This window comes from Scyliorhinus canicula, chromosome 8, assembly GCF_902713615.1.
Source record: "Scyliorhinus canicula chromosome 8, sScyCan1.1, whole genome shotgun sequence".
NCBI lineage: Eukaryota > Metazoa > Chordata > Chondrichthyes > Carcharhiniformes > Scyliorhinidae > Scyliorhinus > Scyliorhinus canicula.
In genome coordinates, this window is record NC_052153.1 from 162,953,501 (window position 1) to 162,978,037 (window position 24,537).

The window sequence follows — 24,537 nt, forward strand, 5'->3', positions numbered from 1 at the left end:
TGATTGGAGGAGCAGTGGGAGAGAGGGGATCTGTGATTGGAGGAGCAGTGGGAGAGAGGTGATCTGTGATTGGAGCAGTGGGAGAGAGGGGATCTGTGATTGGAGGAACAGTGAGAGAGAGGGGATCTGTGATTGGAGGAGCAGTGGGAGAGAGGTGATCTGTGATTGGAGGAGCAGTGGGAGAGAGGTGATCTGTGATTGGAGGCGCAGTTGGAGAGAGGGGATCTGTGATTGGAGGAGCAGTGGGAGAGAGGGGATCTGTGATTGGAGGCGGAGTTGGAGAGAGGGGATCTGTGATTGGAGGAGCAGTGGGAGAGAGGGGATCTGTGATTGGAGGAGCGCTGGGAGAGAGGGGATCTGTGATTGGAGCAGTGGGAGAGAGGGGATCTGTGATTGGAGGAACAGTGAGAGAGAGGGGATCTGTGATTGGAGGAGCAGTGGGAGAGAGGTGATCTGTGATTGGAGGAGCAGTTGGAGAGAGGGGATCTGTGATTGGAGGAGCAGTGGTAGAGAGGGGATCAGTGATTGGAGCAGTGGGAGAGAGGGGATCTGTGATTGGAGGAGCAGTGGGAGAGGGGATCTGTGATTGGAGGAGCAGTTGGAGAGAGGGGATCTGTGATTGGAGGAGCAGTGGTAGAGAGGGGATCTGTGATTGGAGAAGCAGTGAGAGAGAGGGGACCTGTGATTGGAGGAGCCGTGGGAGGGAGGGTACCTGTGATTGGAGGAACAGTGAGAGAGAGGGGATCTGTGATTGGAGGAGCAGTGGGAGAGAGGTGATCTGTGATTGGAGCAGTGGGAGAGAGGGGATCTGTGATTGGAGGAGCAGTGGGAGAGAGGTGATCTGTGATTGGAGGAGCAGTGGGAGAGAGGGGACCTGTGATTGGAGGAGCCGTGGGAGGGAGGGTACCTGTGATTGGAGGAGCAGTGGGAGGGAGGGGATCTGTGATTGAAGGAGTAGTTGGTGAGAGGGGATCTGTGATTGAAGGAGTAGTTGGAGAGAGGGGATCTGTGATTGGAGGAGTAGCTGGAGAGAGGGGATCTGTGATTGGAGGAGTAGTGGGAGAGAGGGGATCTGTGATTGGAGGAGTAGTTGGAGAGAGGGGATGTGTGATTTGAGGAGCAGTGGGTTAGAAATGGAATCTGTGATTGGAAAAGAGCTTGAGCAAACGGGTTGGGGGAAGAGAATTGTGCCCAGAAATAACCAGTGCATTGAGAGAAGGGGAGGGATAAGAACTGGGACAAAGCCCCAGAGGCCCTGGAAAGACTGAGCTTCAGGCGGTGAGAGCTTCAGATTCTTCAGTCAATGGGATGTCGCAGGAGCACACAATTCCAGGAATTCTGGGACTTGGGGAAAATTCCCTACTCGCCGGTTAGCCTGTGTTGAGAGGGGAGAGGAAGAGCTGAGACAGGTAAAGGTGATGCAACCTGGGCAGCATCTGGTTGCCGGCCCTGGTCTCGAGTGAGACTCGGGAGTGGACCCGATGCAGCAGCGCTCAAAGCTCCAGGGCTCAATCTGGAGCTGAACAGCCCAGAAATCCCATTGCAAATAGATCACCAATCCAGGAGGCACAGCCCATCAATGCCAGATAAACGCACATTATCCGGAGTGAAGATGATCATGGGATTGAACTTCAATGAACATCTGCCTCCTTCTGACCTACAGGCTCATGATTGATTGTAGCCATGAAACATGACCAATGAACACCTGCCTCTAAGTGTTGACTGAGACACACGTGCCAGCCTGGAAATGGCACTTTAATTGAAGCTGTCTAGGGTCGGTAAATGATTGAATTAGCTCAATTTGTTCTGTTTGGTGAGGTGGAATGTATGTTCAAGGTTGCTCATGGTCTAAGCTCAGACTTTCTAACAGCACGCGTTCTTCCTGCTCCCTTCGCATTTCATCTACTCTCCTGAAAGCGTGAACTGCTGTGTCAGGAAAGCGGAGCTAATAGTTCAGGTGTGAGGGAAGGTGGAAGGGTACAGATGTGGGGAGCAATGGAATGGGGTGCGAGTGGAGACGGAAAATACAACAATTGAACGGAGAATTAGAATGGGCCGTGTGAGAGTAAGGGGGTTGAATGGGATGAGAGTGAGGAGAGGTAGAATGGAACCAGTGAGACAAGGGGGGACAACGAGCACATGGTAATGTGGGAGAAACAATGGGTCCTGTAAGATGCCTGTACATGCAGCAATACAGCAATCTGTAATCCACCGCACACTGAAATAAAGAGGCCGTTCACAACTTGGTCAAAGTTCAGTGACTTTCCAAATGTTAGTTGCCCATGGGAAAATTGAGAGGAAATATTGGCTGGAGATCTTGATAGCTAAGTTTGATTTGCTTCCAACGCCCCCCCCCCCCCCCCCCCCCCCCCCCCCCCCCTCCCCCCAGGATAGAAGTAAAGAGGGGTGGGCAAAGAGAATCGGTGATAAAATAATCACTCTTGAACTCTGGAAGGAATGGGCTCGTTAAGACTGAATGTTTTCTTGCTGAATATTCAGTTTTAAAAGGCAAGGGCGTAACAGGTACCTTTCTTGACCTTCCTTCTTTTTTGTTTTCTTGCTCCGCCTCATCATTCTGCTCCTGTAGCTGTGTCTCCTTGCCGGACCAGTTCTTATTGATGTGTTCTCAAACGGTGTGGTCGTGATAGCGACCTTGTTTCCACTCTAGTCACAAGCGATAGGAAAAGAGTTACTAGACCAGGGGTCAACATTCAATTGCTGAAAATACTTATTAACCTAATTTCTCTGATAATATTAATCTGGAGCTGCAATTCAATGCCAGAATTAAAACTATGTAATGAATATGTGCTATTATTGAAATATTGATCATATTTTTTAATCAAAAGTGGAAGATACATTTAAAAAAAATAAATTTAGAGCACCCATTTCTTTTTTCCAATTAAGGGGCAATTTAGCATGGCCGATTCACCTACCCTGCGCATCTTTGGGTTGGGGCCTGAGACCCACGCAGACACGGGGCAAATGTGCAAACGCCACCCACTGACAGTGACCCGGGGCCGGGATTGAATCCAGGTCCCCGGCGCCCTGAGGCAGCAGTGCTAACCACTGTATCCCTGTGCTGCCCCTACGGGCAAGATATATGACCAGAAGAATTCATTTCTTTGGAAGCAAAGCACCTATGAACCAAAGTATAACAGTATGAAAAAGGTAAGCTATTTGAGGTTCGGAGGAGGGATTCGAATATTAAATTTCTACCATCATCAGTATTTAATACTTCCCTTTACCATTATCACCACATTGATCACAGATTCAATCTTATTACTCTCCTTGCATTCCTGCATATATTCAGTCACTCTGTGTGGGAGGCAGTGGTGTAGTAGTAATGTCCCTGGGCTAGTAATCCACAGACCTAGCCTTCTGCCCTTGGAACACAGGTTCAGATCCCACCATGACAGCTGGAATTTAAATTTTTACTTCATAAAAAACTGGAATTGAAAGTTAGTCTCAGTAATAATGGTGCCAGGAAACTATTATCGAATGGCGTATAAACGTCCTTTTGTAATGCTCCATAGGGAATGAAATCTGCCGTACCTTTATAATCTTTATTATTGTCACAAGTAGGCATACATTAACACTGCAATGAGGTTACTGTGAAAATCCCATAGTCACCACACTCCGGCGCCTGTTCGGATACACAGAGAGAGAACTCAGAATGTCTAATTCACCTAACAGCATGTCTTTCGGGACTTGTGGGAGGAAACCGGAGCACCCGGAGGAAACCCACGCAGACACAGTGAGAATGTGCAGACTTCGCACAGACTGTGACCCAAGCAGCGAATCGAACCTGGCGCTGTGAAGCAACAGTGCTAACCACTGTGCCGCCCAGTTACCTGGTTTGGTCTACATGTGACTCCAGACCCACAGCAATGTCTCTTAACTGTCCTCCGAAAGGGCCTAGCAAGCCACATCGTTGTACCAAACCGCTATAGACAAGTCAAAAAGGAATAAAACCGAACTAACCAGCTGGCATCTATTTAGTTACCGGAAACTACTATAACACACTCAACCCTGGGGTCATGTGCCAAAATTGGCAGAGCAGTTTGACAGAAGAGTTGAGCAATTGCCGGACAGTCACTCTCACGGAATCATTCCTTACAGTCGATACCCCAGACGCCATCATCACTGTCCCTGCGTATGTCCTGTCCCACTGGCAGGATTGACCCAGCAGAGGTGGCGGGAGGCACAGCGGTATACACAGTCAGGAAGGAGTTGCCATTGCCCCATGAATCCTCATGATGTCAGGTCAAGCATGGGCATGAAAGCCACTTACTGATTACCAGTTACCACCCTCCCTCAGTTGATGAAGCAGTAGTCTTCCAAGTTGAACACCATTTGGAAGAAACGCAAAGGTTGGTAAGGGAACAGAATGTAATCTAGGTGGGGAACTTCAATGTCCGTCACCAACAATGGTTTTGTAGCACCAATACTGACTGGTAGCCGAGACCTGATGGACGTATCTGCCACACCGGGACAGTGGCACAGGGTGAGGGAACCACCATGAGGGAAAAATCGACTTGATATTGTCCTCACCAATCTACCCACCACAGATGCATCTGTCCAGGACAGTAGAGGTAGAACTGACTACCACACAATCCATGTGATTACAAAGTCCTGGCCTCACATTGAGCATAAACTCCATTTTGTTGTGTGGTACTCCCACAGTGCTAAATGGGATAGATTCAGACCAGGTCTAGCAGCTTCCAAGAGGCATGTTGGGTGTTCAACCGCAATCTGAAACCTCATGGGACGGCACATCCCTCACTCAAACCATTGCCATCAAGCCGTTGTAGTGCAGGAGGGCATGCCAGGAGCATCAACATGAATACTGAAAATGCTGAAGCTCCACTAAAGGACTACTTACATGCCAAACAGCAGGTAATAAAACAGAGCTAAGCGATCCCGCACCCATTGGATCAGATCAATGCTCACATCCTGTCCTACAATATACAGTCGTGAATCATGGTGGGTTAATAGCAACTAAGTGGAGAAAGATATGCCAGTTAAGCCAGAAACGTTTGGGGCTGCAAACAGCTTTCCGGTGTCTGAAGGTTGAAATTCCACAGCAGAGTGGAAGCGAAAAGTGAGATATCGTGTGAATTGCCTCACTAAAGTGTCATAGTATTACCTTATGTAATATTAGTGGCGTTTTATAGTTAAACATCTCTAAGAGATGGTACCTAAAGAGTGTTAGAGTGTGACCAAGTGGGAAGTATTTTGAGAGGATGTTTTTACAAAGCTACATTTCAGTCCATTGTCGTATGTGAAGTCCAAAAGATCACTGTGATAAGATTTGCTGCACATATGGTGGCAGCAATATGGGTGGGATGGCGTTTGTCCATGTGATGTGGTGGAAGGTGTTCAGACTGCTGAATGTAAATACCTAATATTCAATTAATTCAGCTGCTCTGTTGAGTGAGTCTTGTATTTAAAAAGACCATTAGACAAAGGAACACAAGTAGGCCATTCGGCCCATCGAGTCTACTCCACCATTCAATGAGACCATGACTGATCTAAAATGTAAATTGCATAACAGTTTACCAGCTCACTGGGAGGAAGAGGGGCTAAGAACCATTTTTTCATTATAACAGATGAGTCAATTCCTTCACCCAGAATTGGATGGGTGGCACGTTAGCACAGTGGTTAGCACTGTTGCTTCACAGTGCCAGGGTCCCAGTTCGATTCCTGGCTTGGGTCACTGTCCGTGCGGAGTCTGCACGATCTCCCTGTGTCTGCATGGGTTTCTATGGGAGCTCAGGTTTCCTCCCACAAGTTCGAAAAGACGTGCTGTTAGGTAATTTGGACATTTCTGAATTCTCCCTCCGTGTACCTGAACAGGAGCCGGAATGTGGTGACGAGGGGCTTTTCACAGTAACTTCGCTGCAGTGTTAATGTAAGCCTACTGGTGACAATAAAGATTATTAAAATTAAAGGGAACAGAAAAAGCTACTTCGAAGCAACGGTCTCATGTAACGCTGAAAAAGACGACATGCAATTTCTCAGCACATACACAATATTTCTGAAGATGCATGGTACCCAGTTTCGGGTGGCTATGGAATACAAGGAATAAGGTGGCAAGGGCAAAGTAATGCCAAGTATTGGCTGAAAGACGCTTTGATAACATAAATAAGGAGAGACTGATTGGCAAAAGAACACGAGTGTCATGAGGATAAAAGCAAATTGCTGGGGATGCTGTAATCGGACACAAAAACAAAAAATACTGGACAATCTCAGTAGGTCTGGCAGCATCTGTGGAGAGGGAAGGGAGCTAACGTTTCGAGTCTGGATGATTTTTTGTCACGAGGACTTGGTGAAATTAGATTTAATTAGTAACGTCTAAAGGGAAATTGATTAAATACTTGAAGGGAAGGTGTTTACCGGGCTTATGGGAAACATAAAGCAAGTGGGACTAATTGGATAACTCTATCCAAGAGCTGACCCTGACATATGGGCTGAATGGCCTCTATCTGTGCTGTATCAGTCTATGATTCCATGAGGCTGGCTCTTAAAATATTAATAAATGAAAAGAGTGGCTAATTGAGGCCTGACTGTATTAGAAAAGAATTGTTTGAATATATAACAATAATCAAGGTCAGGGGAAGTGGAGGCGTAGTGGTATTGTCACTGGACTAGTAATATAGAAACCCAGGGTAATGCTCTGGGGATCCGGGTTCAAATCCCACCATGGCAGATGGTGAAATTTAAATTCAATCAAAAAAAATCTGGAATTTAAAAAAGTCTAACAATGACCATGAAACCATTGTCGATTGTTGTAAAAAATCATCTGCTTCACTAATGTCCTTTCCGAAGGTAATCTGCCATCCTGGCATACATGTGACTCCAGATCCACAGCAATGTCTCTGAACTGCCCCCTTAAGGACAATTATGGATGGAAAATAAATGCTGGCCCATGAAATAATTTTTAGAAAGTGTGGATGTTCGCTGATGACAATGTTCAGCACCACTCGCTACTCCTCAAATGCTGAAGCTGTCCATGCCCAAATGTAGCGTGAATTGGACAATATCCAGGGTTGGGGTGACAAAGTGGCAAGTAATGTTTGTGCCGCACAAGTTCTAGGGAATGCCCATCTCCAACAAAAGAGAATCTGACAATCGCCACTTGACATTCAATGGCATTACCATCACTGAATCCCTCACAATCAACATCCTGGGGGTTACCATTGACCAGAAACTGAACTGCAGTAGCCATTTAAATACTGTGGCTACCAGAGCAGGTCAAAGGCTAGGAATCCTGTGACGAGTGACTCAGCTCCTGACTTTCCAAAGCCTGTCCACCATCTAGAATATCCAAATCAGGATTGTGATGGTACACTCTCCACGTGCCTGGATGAGTGCAGCTCCAACAACATTCAAGAAGCTCAACACCATCCAGGTCAAAGCAGCCTGCTTGATTGGCATTCCTTACACAAACATTCACTCTCTCCATCAGTGATGTGTAGTAGCAGCCGTGTGTACCATCTACGAGATGCACTGCAGGAATTTACCAAGGCTCCTTAGGTAGCATCTTCCAAACCCATGACCACTATGATCTGATTAAGGACAAGGGCAACAGATACATGGGAACACCACCACCTAGAAGTCCCCTTCCAAGCCACTGACCATTCTGACTTGGAACTATATTACCATTCCTTCATTGTTGCTGTATCAACAGCACTGTGGGTATTCCGCTGGATTGCAGCGGTTCAAGAAGGCAGCTCCCCGCCAACTTCTTAAAGGCAATTCAGGATGGGTAATAAATGCTAGCCTAGCAGTGAAGCCACATCCCTTGAATGAATATTTAAAAATCATCACTGCACATCACGACACAGTAGCAGTGATTAGCACTGTTGCTTCACAGCACCAGGGACCTGGGTTCGATTCCCGGCTTGGTCACTGTGCAGAGTCTGCACGTTCTCCCCATTTTGGCGTGGATTTCCTCCGGGTGCGCTGGTTTCCTCCCACAGTCCAAAGATGTGCAGGTTAGTTGGATTGGCCATGATAAATTGCCCTTAGTGTCCAAAAAGGTTAGGTTGGTTTACTGGGATACGGGGGTTAGGATGGAAGTGTGGGTGAAGTAGGGTGCTCTTTCCAAGGGCCGGTGTAGGCTCAATGGGCCGAATGGCCTCCTTTTGCTCTGTAAATTCTATGAAAATTCTACGAATATTTGTTTTTCAGAACTAAACTACCGTGACAATTCTGATGATCAAGAAAATAAGTTGCTTTTACTCTGCACTTCTCCTTTCATTAATTAATCCAATTAAGCCTGGCCAATCCACCTACCCAGCACAACTTTGGGTTGTGGGGGTGAAACCCACGCAGACACGGGGAGAATGTGCAAACTCCACACGGACAGTGATCCAGAGCCCGGATCAAACTTGGGACCTCGGCGCCGTGAGGCAGCAGGGCTAACCCACTGTGCCACCGTGCTGCCCACAATAACATCTTTTGACAGATATATATACTTTTTGAGTGTACCTTGACAAGCAATTCCACCACCTCAGTGTGAACGAGGCCGAGTACTGGTTCGCTATTTACATGTGTTATTAAATTGCCAGCCTTTAATCCAGCGGTGTGAGCTGCGCTTCCTTCTTCAACATTCTAGCGGCCAAAATTAAAAAGAAACAATAAATACTTCACAAGTTTCAATAAGGGATTAAATTCTACACAGTGCTGTCTCGCATGCACTTACCCAAACAATGTGATGGACTGTATAAACATCACTGTCACCCATGTAAACTCTAATTGCCCGCAGCGTGAAACCATACTTCTTTCCTGAACTGTAGATAATTATGGGAGGCTTCGGACTTCCAGAACTCGTGGAGGAGGAGTCCCGACTCGGCGATGAATCTCTTGATGAGGGGTCAGAAGAAAGGGAATGTGGGGAGATTGGACTAGTCAGTGGCGAAGAACCAAAAACATCTGGAATGAAAGGACACAAGGAAAAAAAATTAAAACTTTTAGCTCCGTGGCTAACTGTTGGCCAGATACATTGGAAAACACGGTTATGACAGCTTGGAGCTTCAATCTTACAATCAGTATCAGGAACACGTCTAAACGCTCTGGGTTTGATTTTTACCACAGGCAGGTTTTGGGAGACAAAGCCTGGCAGATGGCAGGTCCAATCTATTTTGTGGGACAGACCTTAGTACTGTAGTGTAGTCAGCTGCAGGCTAAAAGGGAGTGACCTGGGTCCATCAGCTCCAATGCGGAAAGGATGTGGAAGGCAGGAACTCTTGGGTGGGGCTGTATTTAAATTCTGATTTCCGGGGGTAAATTTTATGAATAAGTGTCCCCAAAACAAGAGCTTTGTGAGAATGTCATGTGAATTGGAAATTTAGGATGGACATCAGCATTTTCACACGATTTTCTTAATGGATGGAAAATCATGTGGAATAAGTTCACCACCCTTGTCTCCGCCAGAGATTTGTTTCTTTCAAAAATCTGTATCCAAGGAGCTTCAGATTTCTCTGAGAGCATGTCCTTTGTTTGGATCAGGCAATGTTCTGCTGTGCTCAATTTTAATAGAATAAAAGTGTCATCATTTTTTAAAAATCGATGTGAACTGCCTGCCAAAGAAAATTAAACTGCATGATTCACATGCACTTGAAGGGCTCACATTCAGACTTCCATTATAGTTTTCGATAGGTGTGATGGACCATTTAGTTGAGTTTGCAGTCGGCTTTTATATTCCTGGGACTTGGGCAGGACTGCAGGCAGCCTAACCAGGCACCATTGCTACAAGTCACAGAGGAGGAGCCACAAAACATGACAGTGAGTTTGAGGGGAAACCGCTATGAACTGTCAACAAGGTGAGTTGACTGGAACTGACTTGACCTTTACTGGACCAATATCCATGCGTGAAAATTACTGCAGAAATATGTGAATGCCTCAATGGACAGTGTCCCGAGGTGATTCTCCTCCCTGCCCATCTCCCCTTTTAAATAATAATCTTTATTATTGTCAAATGTAGGCTTACATTAACACGACAATGAAATTACTGTGAAAATCTCCTAGTTGCCTCATTCCGACGCCTGTTCGGGTACACTGAGAGAGAATTCAGAATGTCCAAATTATCTAACAGCACGTCTTCTGGAACTTGTGGGATTGGATTGGATTGGATTTGTTTATTGTCACGTGTACCGAGGTACAGTGAAAAGTATTTTTATTTTTCTGCAAGCAGCTCAACAGATCATTCAGTACATGGGGAGAAAAGGGAATTAAACAGAATTCAAGAAAATACAAGAGAATACATAATAGGGCTTCAAGCCTGCAAGAGAAGATAAAAGAGAGAGGTTAGTAATAATGTTAGCTTTAGAATTAATTTTTAAAAGGTTAGAACGAGTATAAATAAAGTTAAAAGTGGATCTGTTGGGGAGAGCTTGCAGAGAGTCGCCTCGCTCCAGCGCCATCTTTGAATCGCTGTTTTCAAGGAGGAAACCTGAGCACCCGGAGGAAACCCACACAGACACGGGGAGAACTTGCAGACTCTGCATAGACAGTGACCCAAGCCAGGAATCGAACCTGGGACCCTGGCGCTGTGAAGTAACAGTGCTAACCACTGTGCTACCGTGCCACCCATGCCACCCACTAAAAATAACTGCAACTTCCAACAGATCATCCAGTCTAAGTGAACAAGGAGCACGGCTGGTACTGCATCTCCTTTCCAGCAACAATTCCATGGTAGCAATGAATTTCAACATCTTTACCGATACCATCTTCATTAACATAGCTTTATTTATAGTTATTTCAAAACACCCAGAAGCACATTAACCACACATAAAAACTTCAGTCTTGCTTATTAGTCACACTGTGCAGAGATTTCTATAATGTGCAACAATTCTTTTAAAGAAAGTGCACACATCATCAAATCTTAAATTCTCATTACCAGCTTGCTACTGTGACAAAATTTGCCTTGGTTCCTAATTAAGCTGTGCTACAAATTAAAAGAGGCACAAAGCTTGACAAATTGACTAATTTTAGCCTCCTATCCACAAAAATAATCTACCATGTGCCTTATTTCTTTGAATATGCAGAATTATTTTCCACTCATTGTAAGAATAAATTTTAGCATTGCTTCTGGGTGAATAATATGCTTTGCATAAACATATATCAGACTGTTACTGCTGGACACGTTCTCCTAAAATCCCAGAGCGTACTTTCACAATAAGCTAAACAAAACTAACCGCTAATACCTGCAACCCCAGAAAAAACGGAATCTGTGAAACATACAAAGAAAATAGGAGCAGGAGAAGGCCATTTGGCCTTTTGATCCTGCTCCACCGTTCATTATGATCATGGCTGATGATCCCACCTCCTCCCCATAACCCTTAATCCCATTAGCCAAGAGCTATATCTAATTCCTTCTTGAAATTACACAATGTTTTGGCCTCAACTACTTTTTGGGGTAGCGAATTCCACAGATTCCCCACTCTCTGGTTGAAGAAATTTCTCCTCATCTCAGTCCTAAAAGGTTTACCCCTTATCCTCAAACTTTGACCCCTAGCTCTGGGCTCCCCCACCATCTGGAACATTCTTTCAGAATCTACCCTGTCTAATCCTGTTAGAATTTTGTATGTTTCCATGAGATCCCCTTTCACCCTTCTAAACGCCAATGAATATAATCCTAACCGATTTAGTCACTCCTCATATAACTGTCCCGTCATTCCAGGAGTCAGTCTGCTAAACCTTCACTGCACTCCCTTCATAGCAAGAACATCCTTCCTCAGATAAGGACACCAAAACTGCACACAATACTCCAGGTGTGGCCTCACCAATACCTTATACAATTGCAGTAAAACATCTCTATTCCGATACTCAAATCCTCTCACTATGAAGGCTAACTGATCATTCGCCTTTTTTACTGCCTGCTGTACCTGCGCGCTTACTTTCAGCGACTGGTGCACGAAGACACCAAGGTCTCGCTGAGTATCCACCTCTCTCAATTTACCAGAATTCAAATAATAATCTGCCTTCCTATTTTTGCCACCAAAGTGGATAACCTCACATTTATCCAAGGTCTGAGGAGATGGCTGAGCACAGTCATGGTGCATGAAGTAGGCTAATATTGCTTCTGTCTTTTCCAACAGTGTCTTCAATAATATGGATATAATCGAGGGCAGTTTTGGAACCTAAGGCAGATATATATGACAGACAGTGATGACGTGAATCCAGTATGCCCATACATTGCAGTTTCAAGTGCTTGGAGATAGTCCAACAGCAACAGGCCTGCTGGGTCCATATTGTCCGCACTGAGCAGGTGTGCGATTCACTGGTCTCACTTTTCTCTGGACCCTCTTCTTGGCCAGCTAAGCATTTTGACTTTGCTCAAATCATCCAAAGCCCTTCCAAACTGTCAGCCTCTAGAGATCACGATCGTCGGTGATTGTCTCCCAGTTGTAAGTCAATATCTGCCATCTTTTATATTTATCTTGCAGGTGCCCTATTAGCAGAGGTATGGATGCCCAGGAGGTCACGACCCAGTGGCCATTTCACCATTCAGGTCTCTGGCTATACAACCGTTCACCCGTCCGTTGAACGTGGCTGAGCCAGCGCAGGCATCGTTGGCTTAGCAATGAGGATATGCTGTTTGAACCTCTCGAGTTGGTGACCTTCTCCTGCCAAGAGATGCTGTGGTTACGTCTGAGACAGTGAAGATGGAAACTGTTCAGCCTTTAAATCCTGCTTAGATCTCACCACTGTGGAGGAGTTTTCAGTCAGGTTGCTGTTGTTTCATACTTTTATCCAGCATGAACAGAACAGCTGTAGCTTTTGCAATCTGTGTAGGTTTCAGCACTAAGTGCTAGACTGCTGGTGATTATGGAGTCTAGATAGGTGAAGCTATCAGCAGCCTCCAGCATTACATAATCAATGCTGATGGATGGCGGTGTAGCAACATTCTGGTCCAGGGCAAGTCTGCCTGATGCTGATGATCAAACCAAACACTTCCCTGGCATGAGAGAGTCTGTCCCTTTGCTGCTGCAGATGTTCCTTAGTACAGAATGCTGGTGTGGCACCACAGGCATAGAGCAACTCTCTAATGACGACTTGGCGTACCTTTGTTAGGTGAGCAACGCTGAACAGCGTTCTATTAGTTCAGGCATGTACGTGGGCATCCTCTGTAGAAAACCTGAAGACACATAACAGTTGCAAAGGGAAGAATATGCCAAACAGTGTTGAAGCCAGAACACAACCCTGTTTGAACCCACTGCAGATCCCACCACAGCAGAACCTGACCATCATGTTGTGATGGAAAGAGAAGATCACACTGAGCTGTTTGGCAGGCAGACAATTTTCTCCAGTAGCTTAAATAAATTGTTTCTGACCACATGGTCATGCCTTGGCGAGATCACAATGTATAATGGTCACCTTTCTTCATGGCATTCTCTTGCAGCTTCCAGACTGAGAAAATCAAGTCAATTGTAGATAGTCAGTTCTGAAATCACACTGAGATTCGGAGTAGATGTGTTTAGCCAAGATCTGCAGTCTGACAAGCGCAACACGGGCAAATACTTTTCCCACGATGCTCAGCAAGGGAGATGCCTCGATCGTTGTTGCAATTGCCAATTGTTCTTGTGCAGGGTCACTATCATTGTGTCACACATATTCTAGGACACTGCCTCCTCCCTCCAGCAGAGACAGAGACATTTGTGTAAATGCTGCAGGAATGTTTGGTGAGTTAGGTGGTATAGCATCACCATCTGGAACTTTGCCCATGGCAAGTGAGTCAATAGCTTTGCTAAATTCCACCACTGTAGGTTCGGTATCCAGCTTGGCTGTGATAGGCAAGCCTTTTATGGTGCCTGGAACTTCCTTGATGACAGCGTTTTCCTTAAGAGTACAAGAGTGACAAATACATGACAAATACATGAATAGGATGGGAATAGAGGAATACGGACCCAGGAAGTGTAGAAGATTTTAGTTTAGATGGGCAGCATGGTCGGCCAGGCTTGGAGGGCCGAAGGGTCTGTCCCTGTGCTGTACTTTTCTTTGTTCTTTTGTTCTAAGTCGAAGCAGTGTTCCACCCATCTCTCCAACTGTTTATTGTGGATGGTGATGACCCCCTGCCTTAGCCATCAATGGAGCAGTTACCTTTGTTGATGGACCTGTTGCTTTTTTGATCCCTTCATATGTGCCCCTAGCATTCCCCGTGTCAAAGGATATCTGAATATTCTGGCAGAGTTGTAAACATTTGTCATTGGCACACCACCGAGCAATCTGTAGTACTTTGCTTCAAGTGGCTTTTAGTGCATTCAGAGTTTTCTCACTCTGATCTCTCTTGTAATTAATAAGTGCTGACTTCAGTGACAGGCTCTTTCGCAGTGACACTAGCGTCGAACCAGTCAGCATTTTCCTGCTCAATTTGCTTCCCTTATGGTGAGAGCGCGGTATCGATGATGCCATCTCAAGTTATGGTCCAGTTTACTTTTACACTCTTTGTCAGTATACTGGAGAGCACTTGTTCAATTGAGTTGAGGAACTGTTGTTTTTTTACCTGGGTATGCATTACTGCTGATTGTGATGATATGCATAAGCAGTTATGTAAATATTAACAGACACGACCTCCAACCAGCAGGTTGCAGTAAAGAACAACCACGTAACACTGCAACGCCGGGGAGTCTGGAGATAGTCGTCGTAGTGGATAGTCGCATTTGTATTAGCTCTTGGATAATTTTATAATAGTAATTTAATCGTTAGTGGTTTTAGTAGTTTTCATGTTATTATCTGACACACGTTATTGTTAATCAATAAACATTCAGCTAGTCACAAAGTAGACGTTCTCTAGCGCACTAATTCCGTCCGGCCAAACACCAGAACGTAACACTGATGTCAATAAGAAATTGGCATTTCTGCTTTGAATGAAAAATCTTGAGGAATTGCATCCTAACCGAGCACACACACCAGGAAGCGACCTGTATCACAGTCAGCAGACTCTGTCTACCTGTTTATCACAGACTCGAAGCTCTGAGCACCCAATGAAGCAGATGGACAGCGGTGGATCCTTCCTAGTCAGCACCTTCCTAGTCGGATTTGTGATGGGCAGTGGCTGACCAGTGAGACAGCCCATAGAATCAGATCTTTAAGCCAGTTGAGTTGGACTTGTCACTTGTAACTGCGTTGCGTTAATGCTCTGCAGCAAGAATAGTGTGTCGTCGCCAAGATTCAGGCCGCTCAAACATCAGGATGCCCCCCTCACACTCTCAGCTGAGTCCAAAGGAATGCAAAGCATCATGTCTGGCACTTGCTTGGTTTCAGGAATTGCTGGAAAGGTGACATATTTGGATGTCAGTCCGCTTTTGGCCTAACTCCAGGTTTGTCAAGGTTTACTCCCTCAGCCTTCAATTCTCCAGAAGTATCCAAAAGGCAATGGAGCTATTTTCTCATAGATAAGGGTTTGGTTAGTGAGTGCCAGGGCATGTCCACATGCCAGTGAGCCTGCACACTGAGTTCCTCTGAAGCTTACGTCTCAGGCTGTGAGGGGCCCAGTTTCCATGTGTCACCTGAGCAGGCACAGCTGAGCAACTTGCCAATGGAGAGACTGTGTACTGACAGAGAAAGATTTATACATTTGGCTCACTTTTTTGGATTATTCATAGCCAGCAGTGGGGTGAAAATGAGAAGCAAACTAACACACAAGAGAAAACATGCTAACTCTCGTCACCCACACACAAACTAGAAGCATCACAGCAACTTGTTGGATACACAGCATCCCAAGATGCTGATGGTGGGGGATTCAATGATGGCATTTCTGTTGAATGCAAAAGGGAAATGGTTTGATTTAATCTTGTTGGAGATGGTCATTGACTGACACTTGTGTGGCACAAATGTTACTTGCCACTTATCAGCCCAAGCCTGAATATTATACCGGACTTGCTGCATGGGGGCACTGGCATGTTCTGTATCTGAGGAGTTGTGAATGGTACTGAACATGGCGCAATCATCAGCAAACATCTCCACCACTAAACGTATAATGGAGGGAAGGTTACTGATGAAGTAGCTGACGATGGTCGGGCCTCGGACACTGCCCTGAGGAACTCCTGTTACCAATGCCCAAATTATTAGGGTACACCTGAAAGTGTGGACGAGGCAGCTTAGAATGAGAAAACATGTTGGAAAACAATAAAATCTAATGTAACCGACTTTGCGGGCAAAACAAAAGCTTATCCTAATGAGATAATAAAAGGTGCAATCTCCTGATGTGTGCTGGGGTATAAATGGCTTACTGAGGCTCTATATAATATTGGAAGCAAATTGTTATCCCAGGGAAACAATACACGGTGTTGATAAAATGACTCAAAAGATGTAACTCTCTTGCCAGCAAGATCATCTCAAAACCATCTGCGAAACATTAAACAGAATGTTTTCAATAAATTAGATCTCATTTACAGAAGTTGCTCGAATTTAGTTTTAAGATGGATTTGGCCCGAATAAAATTTATAGGTACCAATTACAGTTGTCTACTGCAAAGCTCACGTGCGGTGTGTTTTGTACGTGTTGCCACTGATATTTATACCTGCAGGGATCATGAGGGAGAGAGCAGTGGAGGAGGCCGACTTCATCACTTTGCCCGTTCTTTCTTTCTCTGTACTTTCTAATCGCTGACGGGCCAGCTGAGGAACATTGTCACTGGCAGTCTTTGAAGAAATATCTGTACTTTCCACACTCTCACTCCTGGTGTTAATCTGATCCAGATGTTCTGAAAAACTGCCAACTGTTCACAAATAAATGCATTCAATCAGTTTTTCTTCCATTTCATTATGCATTCTTTAAGTGCGCACCCATATAAATATGACAATGAAAGTATTACATTAATCTAAACATCTAAATGAAAAGCAGAAAGTCCCAGTGGTCTGCAAGAAATCTAAATAGCAATATTTCAAAATGAATTGGAAATCAGCTTATATTGCACTGACATTCACCCTTTCATTATTTTAGTTCTCTCCCCTTTCTCCAGATAGAATATAACAATCCGAGAAAGCACTGGAGGACCAGCTGCTGTGTAAAGTTAATGTATATGAGACAAGAAAAGACAATTGAGGTAATGCTTATGAAAAACACAATTCGATTCAGTTACGCTGCCTCCTACATTTGAACTGTTTCACTGATTGGAAACTGAATCGAACATTATCTCGATTTCCTAACTCAAAAAATTTACATTTTACAGAAGCGAGCAAGCTCAGGGGAGTCCTGGGCCACACTGGGGAAACAAATCTGAATATTTAGATAACACTGCAAATTGCAATTTACCTCAAGTCGCAAACCACAAAATAGAGTTGTACAATTTAACATTTTCAATCCCACACTCTTTCCAGTTGTTGATCAGTGTGGGCGATTAATCCAGCGTATAATCACAAAATATACTTTTAGGACGCTTGACGGCAAGGATATATATAAATAAGGTAAGTCATAAGGTGAAAGGACTTCAGTCTAAGGTGCTTCTCGAGATGCACCCGTAGATTTCTCAGAGTTATCAGAAGTGTGGACTATAATGTTCACTCACATCCAAGATACATCAAAGGGTTTTGAGGTGTTTGAACAACTTGATGATGATACTGAACTCACAGATCCCCATTTTGTGCCTGGAGAAAGGACAGTGACAAGGAATTAACTGGACGGGGAGGGGCGGGTGGGGGCAGACTTAACTGACCAGTGGAGTTATCGTGCTGTTGAACACGGAGTGAAGTATGTGAAAGTGTTTATAAACACAGAAAACTAGCACCCAATTTTTACTTATTCTTTCATGGGATGTGGGGGCGTTGCTGGTGGCAAGGCCAGCATTTGTTAGGGTATTTCAGAAGGCAATTAAGAGTCAACCATATTGCTGCAGATCTGGAGTCTCGTGTAGGCCAGACTAGGCATTTACAGATGGGCTTTTCCAACAACTGGTGAAGGTTTCATGGTCACCATTACTGACAGCAGCTTTCAATTCCAGATTTTGTGAACTGAATTTAAATTCCATCAGCTGCTGCAATGGACCTCAATACAAAACCCAGGTACAAAGGGGTGGAGCTTGCACCCTGCGTGTCTTAACGAACATTCCTTGAAAGGAGCACCAGAGGCCACTCAAAAAACAGCCACGGAACCTTTCCGTGTTTTACGAAGATATTGTGGGCACTGCTGGTTTGGGCTTTTCCCTTCCGCTTTGTCTCTCCCTCCCTGGATGTATGTGCAGGAAGACTCGGGATTTAACGTAAGAATCAGAGATGGCAGTAAGCCAAACTGCCCCTCAGGTTCGCTCAGCAATTTAATAAGATTACGGTTGATCCCCACGCTCAAACTCCACTTCCCGGCTCGATTCCCAGAGAGTCAAAAACAATCTAATAATCCCAGCTTTAAATACATGGCAACAGCGAGCACGGTAGCACAGTGGTTAGCACTGTTGCTTCGCAGCTCCAGGGTCCCAGGTTCGATTCCCGGCTTGGGTCACTGTTTGTGCGGAGTCTGCACATTCTCCCCGGGTTTCCTCTGGGTGCTCTGGTTTCCTCCCACAGTCCAAAGATGTGTAGGTTAGGTGGATTGGCCATGCTAAATTGCCTTGAGTGTCCAAAATGGTTAGGTGGGGTTACTGGGGTAGGGTGGAAGTGTGGGTTTAAGTCGGTGCTCTTTCCAAGGGCCGGAGCAGACACGATGGGCCGAATGGTCTCCTTCTGCACTGTAAATTCTATGATTTACAATCCTCTAGGAAGGCAGGGAACTGTAAAGATTCACAATGTGCTAAGTAAAGAAATTTCCCCACATCTCAGTCCCATAATAGTAATCTTTATTATTGTCACAAGTAGGCTTACGTTGGGCATTGAAGTTATTGTGAAAATGCCCTAGTCGCCACACTCCGATGCCTGTTCGGGTACACTGAGGGAGAATTCAGAATGTTCAATTCACCTAACAGCACGTCTTTCGGGACTTGTTGGAGGAAACCCACGCAGCACGGGGAGAACGTGCAGACTCCGCACAAACAGTGACCCAAGCCGGGAATCAAAGCTGGGACCCTGGCGCTGTGAACCAACAGTGTTAACCACTGTGCTGCTGTGTCTTAAATAGCCCACTCATTAGCCTGAAACAATGACCCTCTGGCTCTAGCCCTCCAGTAGAAGAAACAATCTCTCAACAGCTACCCAGAGAGACCATTTCACTCTTCTAAACTCCAGAGAGCATAGAACGAAAGGTCACAGATATGGGTTGAGAGGCAGTAGGTTTAAAACTGAGATGAGGAGGCACTACTTCTCGCAGAGGGTGGTGAATTTGTGGAACCTGCTGACCCATAGTGTGGTGGATTCTGAATCATTAAACGGTTTCAAGAAGGAGACAGATATATTTCTGATTTTTTTTAAAAACAGGTTAAAGGGATATGGGAAACAGGCAGGGAGGTGGATTTGAGAGTAGGAAGAGATCAGCCATAATCTGATTGAATGGCGGAACAGGCTCAAAGGGTTGAATTGCCTACTTCTGCTCCTAATTCCTGCACAAGTGTAGCAAGACCTCCTTATCCTTGTCCCGTTATCTAAGGATGGATATACTTGTCTTGCAGGCAGTACAGCAAGGATTAATTAGATTGGTTCCTGGAATGAGAGGGTTGCCCTACAATGAGAGGCCGAGTAAATTGGACTTAAATTCTCTGGAGTTTCGATGAGAGCTGATCTCATTGAAAACTATAAGATTCCAAAGGGGCTTGATAGGGTAGACACAGAGCTTGTTTCTCTGGCTGGGGCATCCAGAACACAGGTACACAGTCTCAGGAAAAGCAGTCAATCATTTAGGGCTGTGGGGAGGAGAAATTTCTTAATTGAAAGGGTTGTTAACCTTTGAATTTCTCCACATCATAGGGTCATCCGTGCTCCTTCATTTATCATACTTCAGGCTGAGATAGATTTTTGGTCACTCAGGGAATCAAGGGAAATGGAAGCAAGCAGGAGACCAAATTGAGGCCGAAGGTCAACCAAATTCATACTGAATGGCAGAACAGGTTTGAAGGGCTACTCATGCTCTTATTTCTTGTTATCTTATTGTTTTGAAAATCCTAGATTCGGGTGGAGTATCCTTTACCAGAAGATCTTGGAGACGGTCGTGTTTCTGTATTTAGATATTTTCGATATATATATCGTAGGTCTGGGCCTACTTACCTTCCAATAGCCTAAACCTAGGGTAGGTATAGTCTAAAGTAAATAAAATGGCCAGAAATGTAAGGTGTATCACTGAATAATCTCCCTCTCCGCCTGTGGCACCATCTGCGATCTGCACAATTTAGGTTCAAGTAACAGGCAGAGTCTCAGATTGAAGTTCAAATTAAGGTGTGGCTCATGGAGTTCCTGTGCAAAAGGTTCTGTCTGGTTGGCAGGATTTGGGTTGGCTGGGGTCACTGGCTCCCTGTGTAAAAGGTCAGTGAGGCGCGTGCTGGCTCAGGTTCTGTTCAGTTTTTGGATACACCCTCAGTGTATATCCAAACACTGAGGATATACTTCAGTGACCCTCACTGACCCTCAGTGATAGTAATTATCCCATACAACTTAGAGAGTTTGGTACAGGAATGTGAGAGAGTTCAAATCCTACCATGGCAAGTTATAAAATTGAAGTGAATCTGGTACCAGGAATATAACAAGGACATTTGCTGAATTGCTGCGACAAGACCTCATGTCCATCAGGGACAGGACCCTGCCTGGTCCCGCCGAATTGGCACGTGAATGTAGTCCCACAGTGCGTGGTTGCCTGTTACATTAAAATATTTTTATTTTAAAGAAGAATGGTACCTGAAAGAGTTGAACTACTGATGGTGCTGGGGGTGGTTGCGTCAATCTCATCCTGAGATGTTCCTATGGAAAACATGATCTTCTCTTGGTCCGTGTGAGAGTCTTCCTGGGACAAAGATTCATCATCCTCAGCAGAGATCGCAAAGCTTGGCAGCATCCCAGATCGCTGGTAACAGTTGTTGTTCTCACTACTTGATGTGTGAGATAGAGACAGGTGTTGCCTGAAACAGCAAAAAGCCAACTACGTTTTACTACACAAAATTCCCATTTTTGTAAGAGGCCTGGAATTGTATTTACAATCAAAAAGTGAATCACAAGAAACTGCATTCTCTGACCTGCTCATTCTAACTGGATTTAAATCAGTTTAAATAAATGGGATGATGCGAAAGAAAGGTTTTATTTTAAATTTTGAAAGAGAATTTTTTTTATATGCGGTTACACTTTACTGCAATCAACCTGGTAAGGACGTTTGTACCTTCAGGTAGTTCCCCACTTTCTTGAAACATCAGTGTGAGTTTTCCGTCAGAGGGCATTCAGGAGGCGCTATTACAGGCAAATCATTGCTTTCCTATTCTCACCGGAGGTGGTCAAGCTCACATTTTCCCAGATTATATTCCTTCCTCCAGATTTCTGCCCACCCACTTAACCGATCCATATGCCTTTGCTGACTCAGTTTCCTCCTCACAACTCACTCTCCTATCTTTGAATTGACAACAAATTTGGCGACAATACATTGGGTCCCTTCATGCAAGACATCAACGTAGATTATAAATAGTGAGTCCCTAAGCACCAATTTACCAGTTAGCTTGGCAAGCTGAATAGGACACATTCGCCCTGACTCATTTCCTCTTAGTTGGCCAATCCTCTTTCCATGCCACTATATTACCCTCACACTATAAGTTCTTAGCCTGTGTAGTAACTTTATATGTGGCCCCTTACTGCATCTACTGGTTCCTCTTTATCCACCCTAAAGACCTCTAATAAATTTGTCACTTCAATTTTCATTCTATAATGCTGACTCTGTACAATTATACTATTATTTTCTAAATGATTTGTTACTATTTCTTTAATAATGGATTCAAGTATTCTCCCGATGTTAAGCTAACTGGTCTAAAGTTTCCTGCTTTCTGTCTCCTACTTTTGTTAATTAAATTTTTCTAATCTATCTGGAGATTGCAATCGCCCATAATCTTTGTAGTACTTTTCCTACAAGCACCGCCCCGGCCCCATTTTTAAAAAATGTTATACTCTGTCCTATGGTGTGTTGCTGTTAGGGGGCCTATAAACTACTCCCTTCAGTGCCTGCCTGATATTTCTTTTTTTTAAATAAACTTAGAGTACCCAATTATTTTTTCCGCTTTAGGGGAAATTTACCGTGGCCAATCCACCTACCCAGCACATCTTTTTGGGCTGTGGGGGGTTAGTCCTATGCAGCCACGGGGAGAATGTACAGTGGTAGTGACCCGTGACTGAACCCGGGTCCTCGGTGCCGTGAAGCAGCAGTGCCTTCTTGATATTTCTTAATTCCACCCACAGTCTGAGCCAAGATCATTTCTCACTGATTGTACTGATTCCATCCTTATTAACAGAGCTAGCCCACCTCCTTTTCCTTTCTCCCTGTCCTTCCAAAATGTCAAAGCCCCTTAAATATTCTCTTCCCTGCTTTGGCCACTTTGCAACCAGGTCTGTATCCCGGGATTGAAAATCGAATTTGCATTTAGTAACTGATGTTGGCAGACAGAATATGCAATGAAAAACTAAGAAGGGACAGATTTTGCTCAAATTAACAATACTTACATTTCAGAATCAGGAATCCAGGTAATTGAGTCAACGTGGAGGGTATTAGCCTTTTTTAATTTTCCGCCTGTATTAACATGCTCGCCTCGATTTCTTTCAGTACATCTTTTCTCGTCAACAGGGGAGATTCGGTCCATGCTTTTGTAAACCTTAAGAGAGAAGCTATTTTGACTGGTATATTGTGTCTATTTTGACATTTTAGGCGATCTCACAGGATAATGAAGCTTTAAAACAAGGTGAAGACTGGTAAGGTTCGCCAATTGGACCTTTAGATTAAACAAATCCTAAAAGTGTTGATTCTAGTAAACTAGTTTCCAAAATAATCGAACAAGTAGAGAGTTTTAGATGCACTAACAAATGGGCCAATGGGCATGGTTTAGATTATTTCAACTCACTGCATGACGATATATTTGTTAATCAAACAAGCAGGTCAGAATATAACATTGCCCAGGCAGGCGTGCGCCCAACCGGGCAAGAAAAACGTATCTCGACATCATTGTGCACCTGTGCGATTTGTCAGTCAGCAGGCATGCACGAGAGTCAGCAGCGTGCCCGCTGACAATCAAGCAGGCACTTTAGCCCATTAAGGGGCCACCTAAATACAATTTTACATGGCCCATCTGGATTTACAGCTGACTGGTGGGCTGAATGGCTAGGCGGCCTTTACGCTTTAGCTGCAAACTTACAGGATGAATGTCAGGACTGGAATAAATTTTAAAAGGTGTCTGGGGGCTGTGATTTGTGCTTAAAATGTGCTGCCTAGACATTCCTTGCACTGTTTCTCTACTGTAACTTTTTTTTAAAAACAGGTTTGCTGCTCCCCGATACAGCTCCGCAATGGCCGTCCCCCTGAGGGAGCACATTACATAGAACACACATTGCAGAAGGAGGCCATTTGGCCCATCGGGTCTGCACCGACCCACTTAAGCCTTCACCTTCCACCCTATCCCCGCAACCCAATAACCCCTCCTAACCTTTTTGGTCACTAAGGGCAATTTATAAGGCCAATCCACCTTACCTGCACGTCTTTGGACAGTGGGAGGAAACCGGAGCACCCAGAGGAAACCCACGCAGACACGGGGAGAATGCCCAGCGGGGAATTGAACCTGGGACCCTGGTGCTGTGAAGCCACAGTGCTATCCACTTGTGCTACCGTACTGCCCCAATCCGCACCCTCCCTTTTCCGGGCGCCTGCCCTCTTCCCCAGCAACACAGAGATATTCCCAGCGTGCGTTTCACTCAAGCTGCCCGTTAATTAACAGCCAGTGTGAAATCGTGTTGCAAGGCTGATCGCAGCCAGAAGTGAGCGTGGCGTGGTTGAAAGGCTCAGGCTGCCGTTATTTCTTAAAAACAGCAGCTATGCAATTTGATAACTTGAAGCTAAAATGATGGCTTGTCAGAGGCCTTGAAGGACAGAGCCATTCCAGGCCACATGTCATTACCCTACTGGAGCTGGGCCCGTATAAACATCAGCAGAACAATACAGAAGCAGCAGAGTGATGGGTGAGCAGAAACATACATGAGACTTTGAGCAGAGATTAAACTTAATGCAGAGTAATGGGCAGTGATATATCTTGGTCGGCAGAGTGAGGAAGGCAATATAAAACAAAGGATGCAATTCTAACCGAATTGACGGAGTAGAGGGACCTGGGGGCCATTTATGCACAAATCATCGATGGTGGCAGGGCAGGCTGAGAAAGTGGCTATTAAGGCACATGGGAATCCTTGTTTTTTTTAATAAGAATAAGCCGGCATCTCCACATCATTTTAAATAAGAGTCATAGGGCGCAATTTTCAGAAAAATTTCTAAGTTCATTTGTGGCGGGTTTTTCCAGGGAGTTTCCCGCTGGCTCTGCCGGCAAGTTCCCCACCGCTATTCAATGACGCTTAGTCATTCTTTTGGGCCCTGGGGAGTTTCTCACCAGTTTAGCCCACACTTAGATTTTGTTTAGAACTGGGGAGCTGAACTCAGAGATCGGGCCGC

The 24,537-nt window shown here is 44.9% G+C and overlaps 1 protein-coding gene across 15 annotated transcripts in view; it reads right to left on the minus strand.

The window, feature by feature from the left end:
* The window catches only part of LOC119970652 (microtubule-associated serine/threonine-protein kinase 4-like), a 588,463-nt gene that overhangs the window by 17,574 nt on the left and 546,352 nt on the right, over window positions 1–24,537 (minus strand). For all 15 annotated transcript variants that reach the window (XM_038805607.1, XM_038805606.1, XM_038805605.1 and 12 more), the window contains 6 exons: window positions 22,554–22,702; window positions 20,757–20,977; window positions 16,529–16,726; window positions 8,708–8,937; window positions 8,494–8,616; window positions 2,528–2,664 (listed from right to left, as the gene is read on the minus strand). In XM_038805607.1, coding sequence (XP_038661535.1) covers window positions 2,528–2,664; window positions 8,494–8,616; window positions 8,708–8,937; window positions 16,529–16,726; window positions 20,757–20,977; window positions 22,554–22,702 — 1,058 coding nt within the window. The remainder of the gene's footprint in view (window positions 1–2,527; window positions 2,665–8,493; window positions 8,617–8,707; window positions 8,938–16,528; window positions 16,727–20,756; window positions 20,978–22,553; window positions 22,703–24,537) is intronic.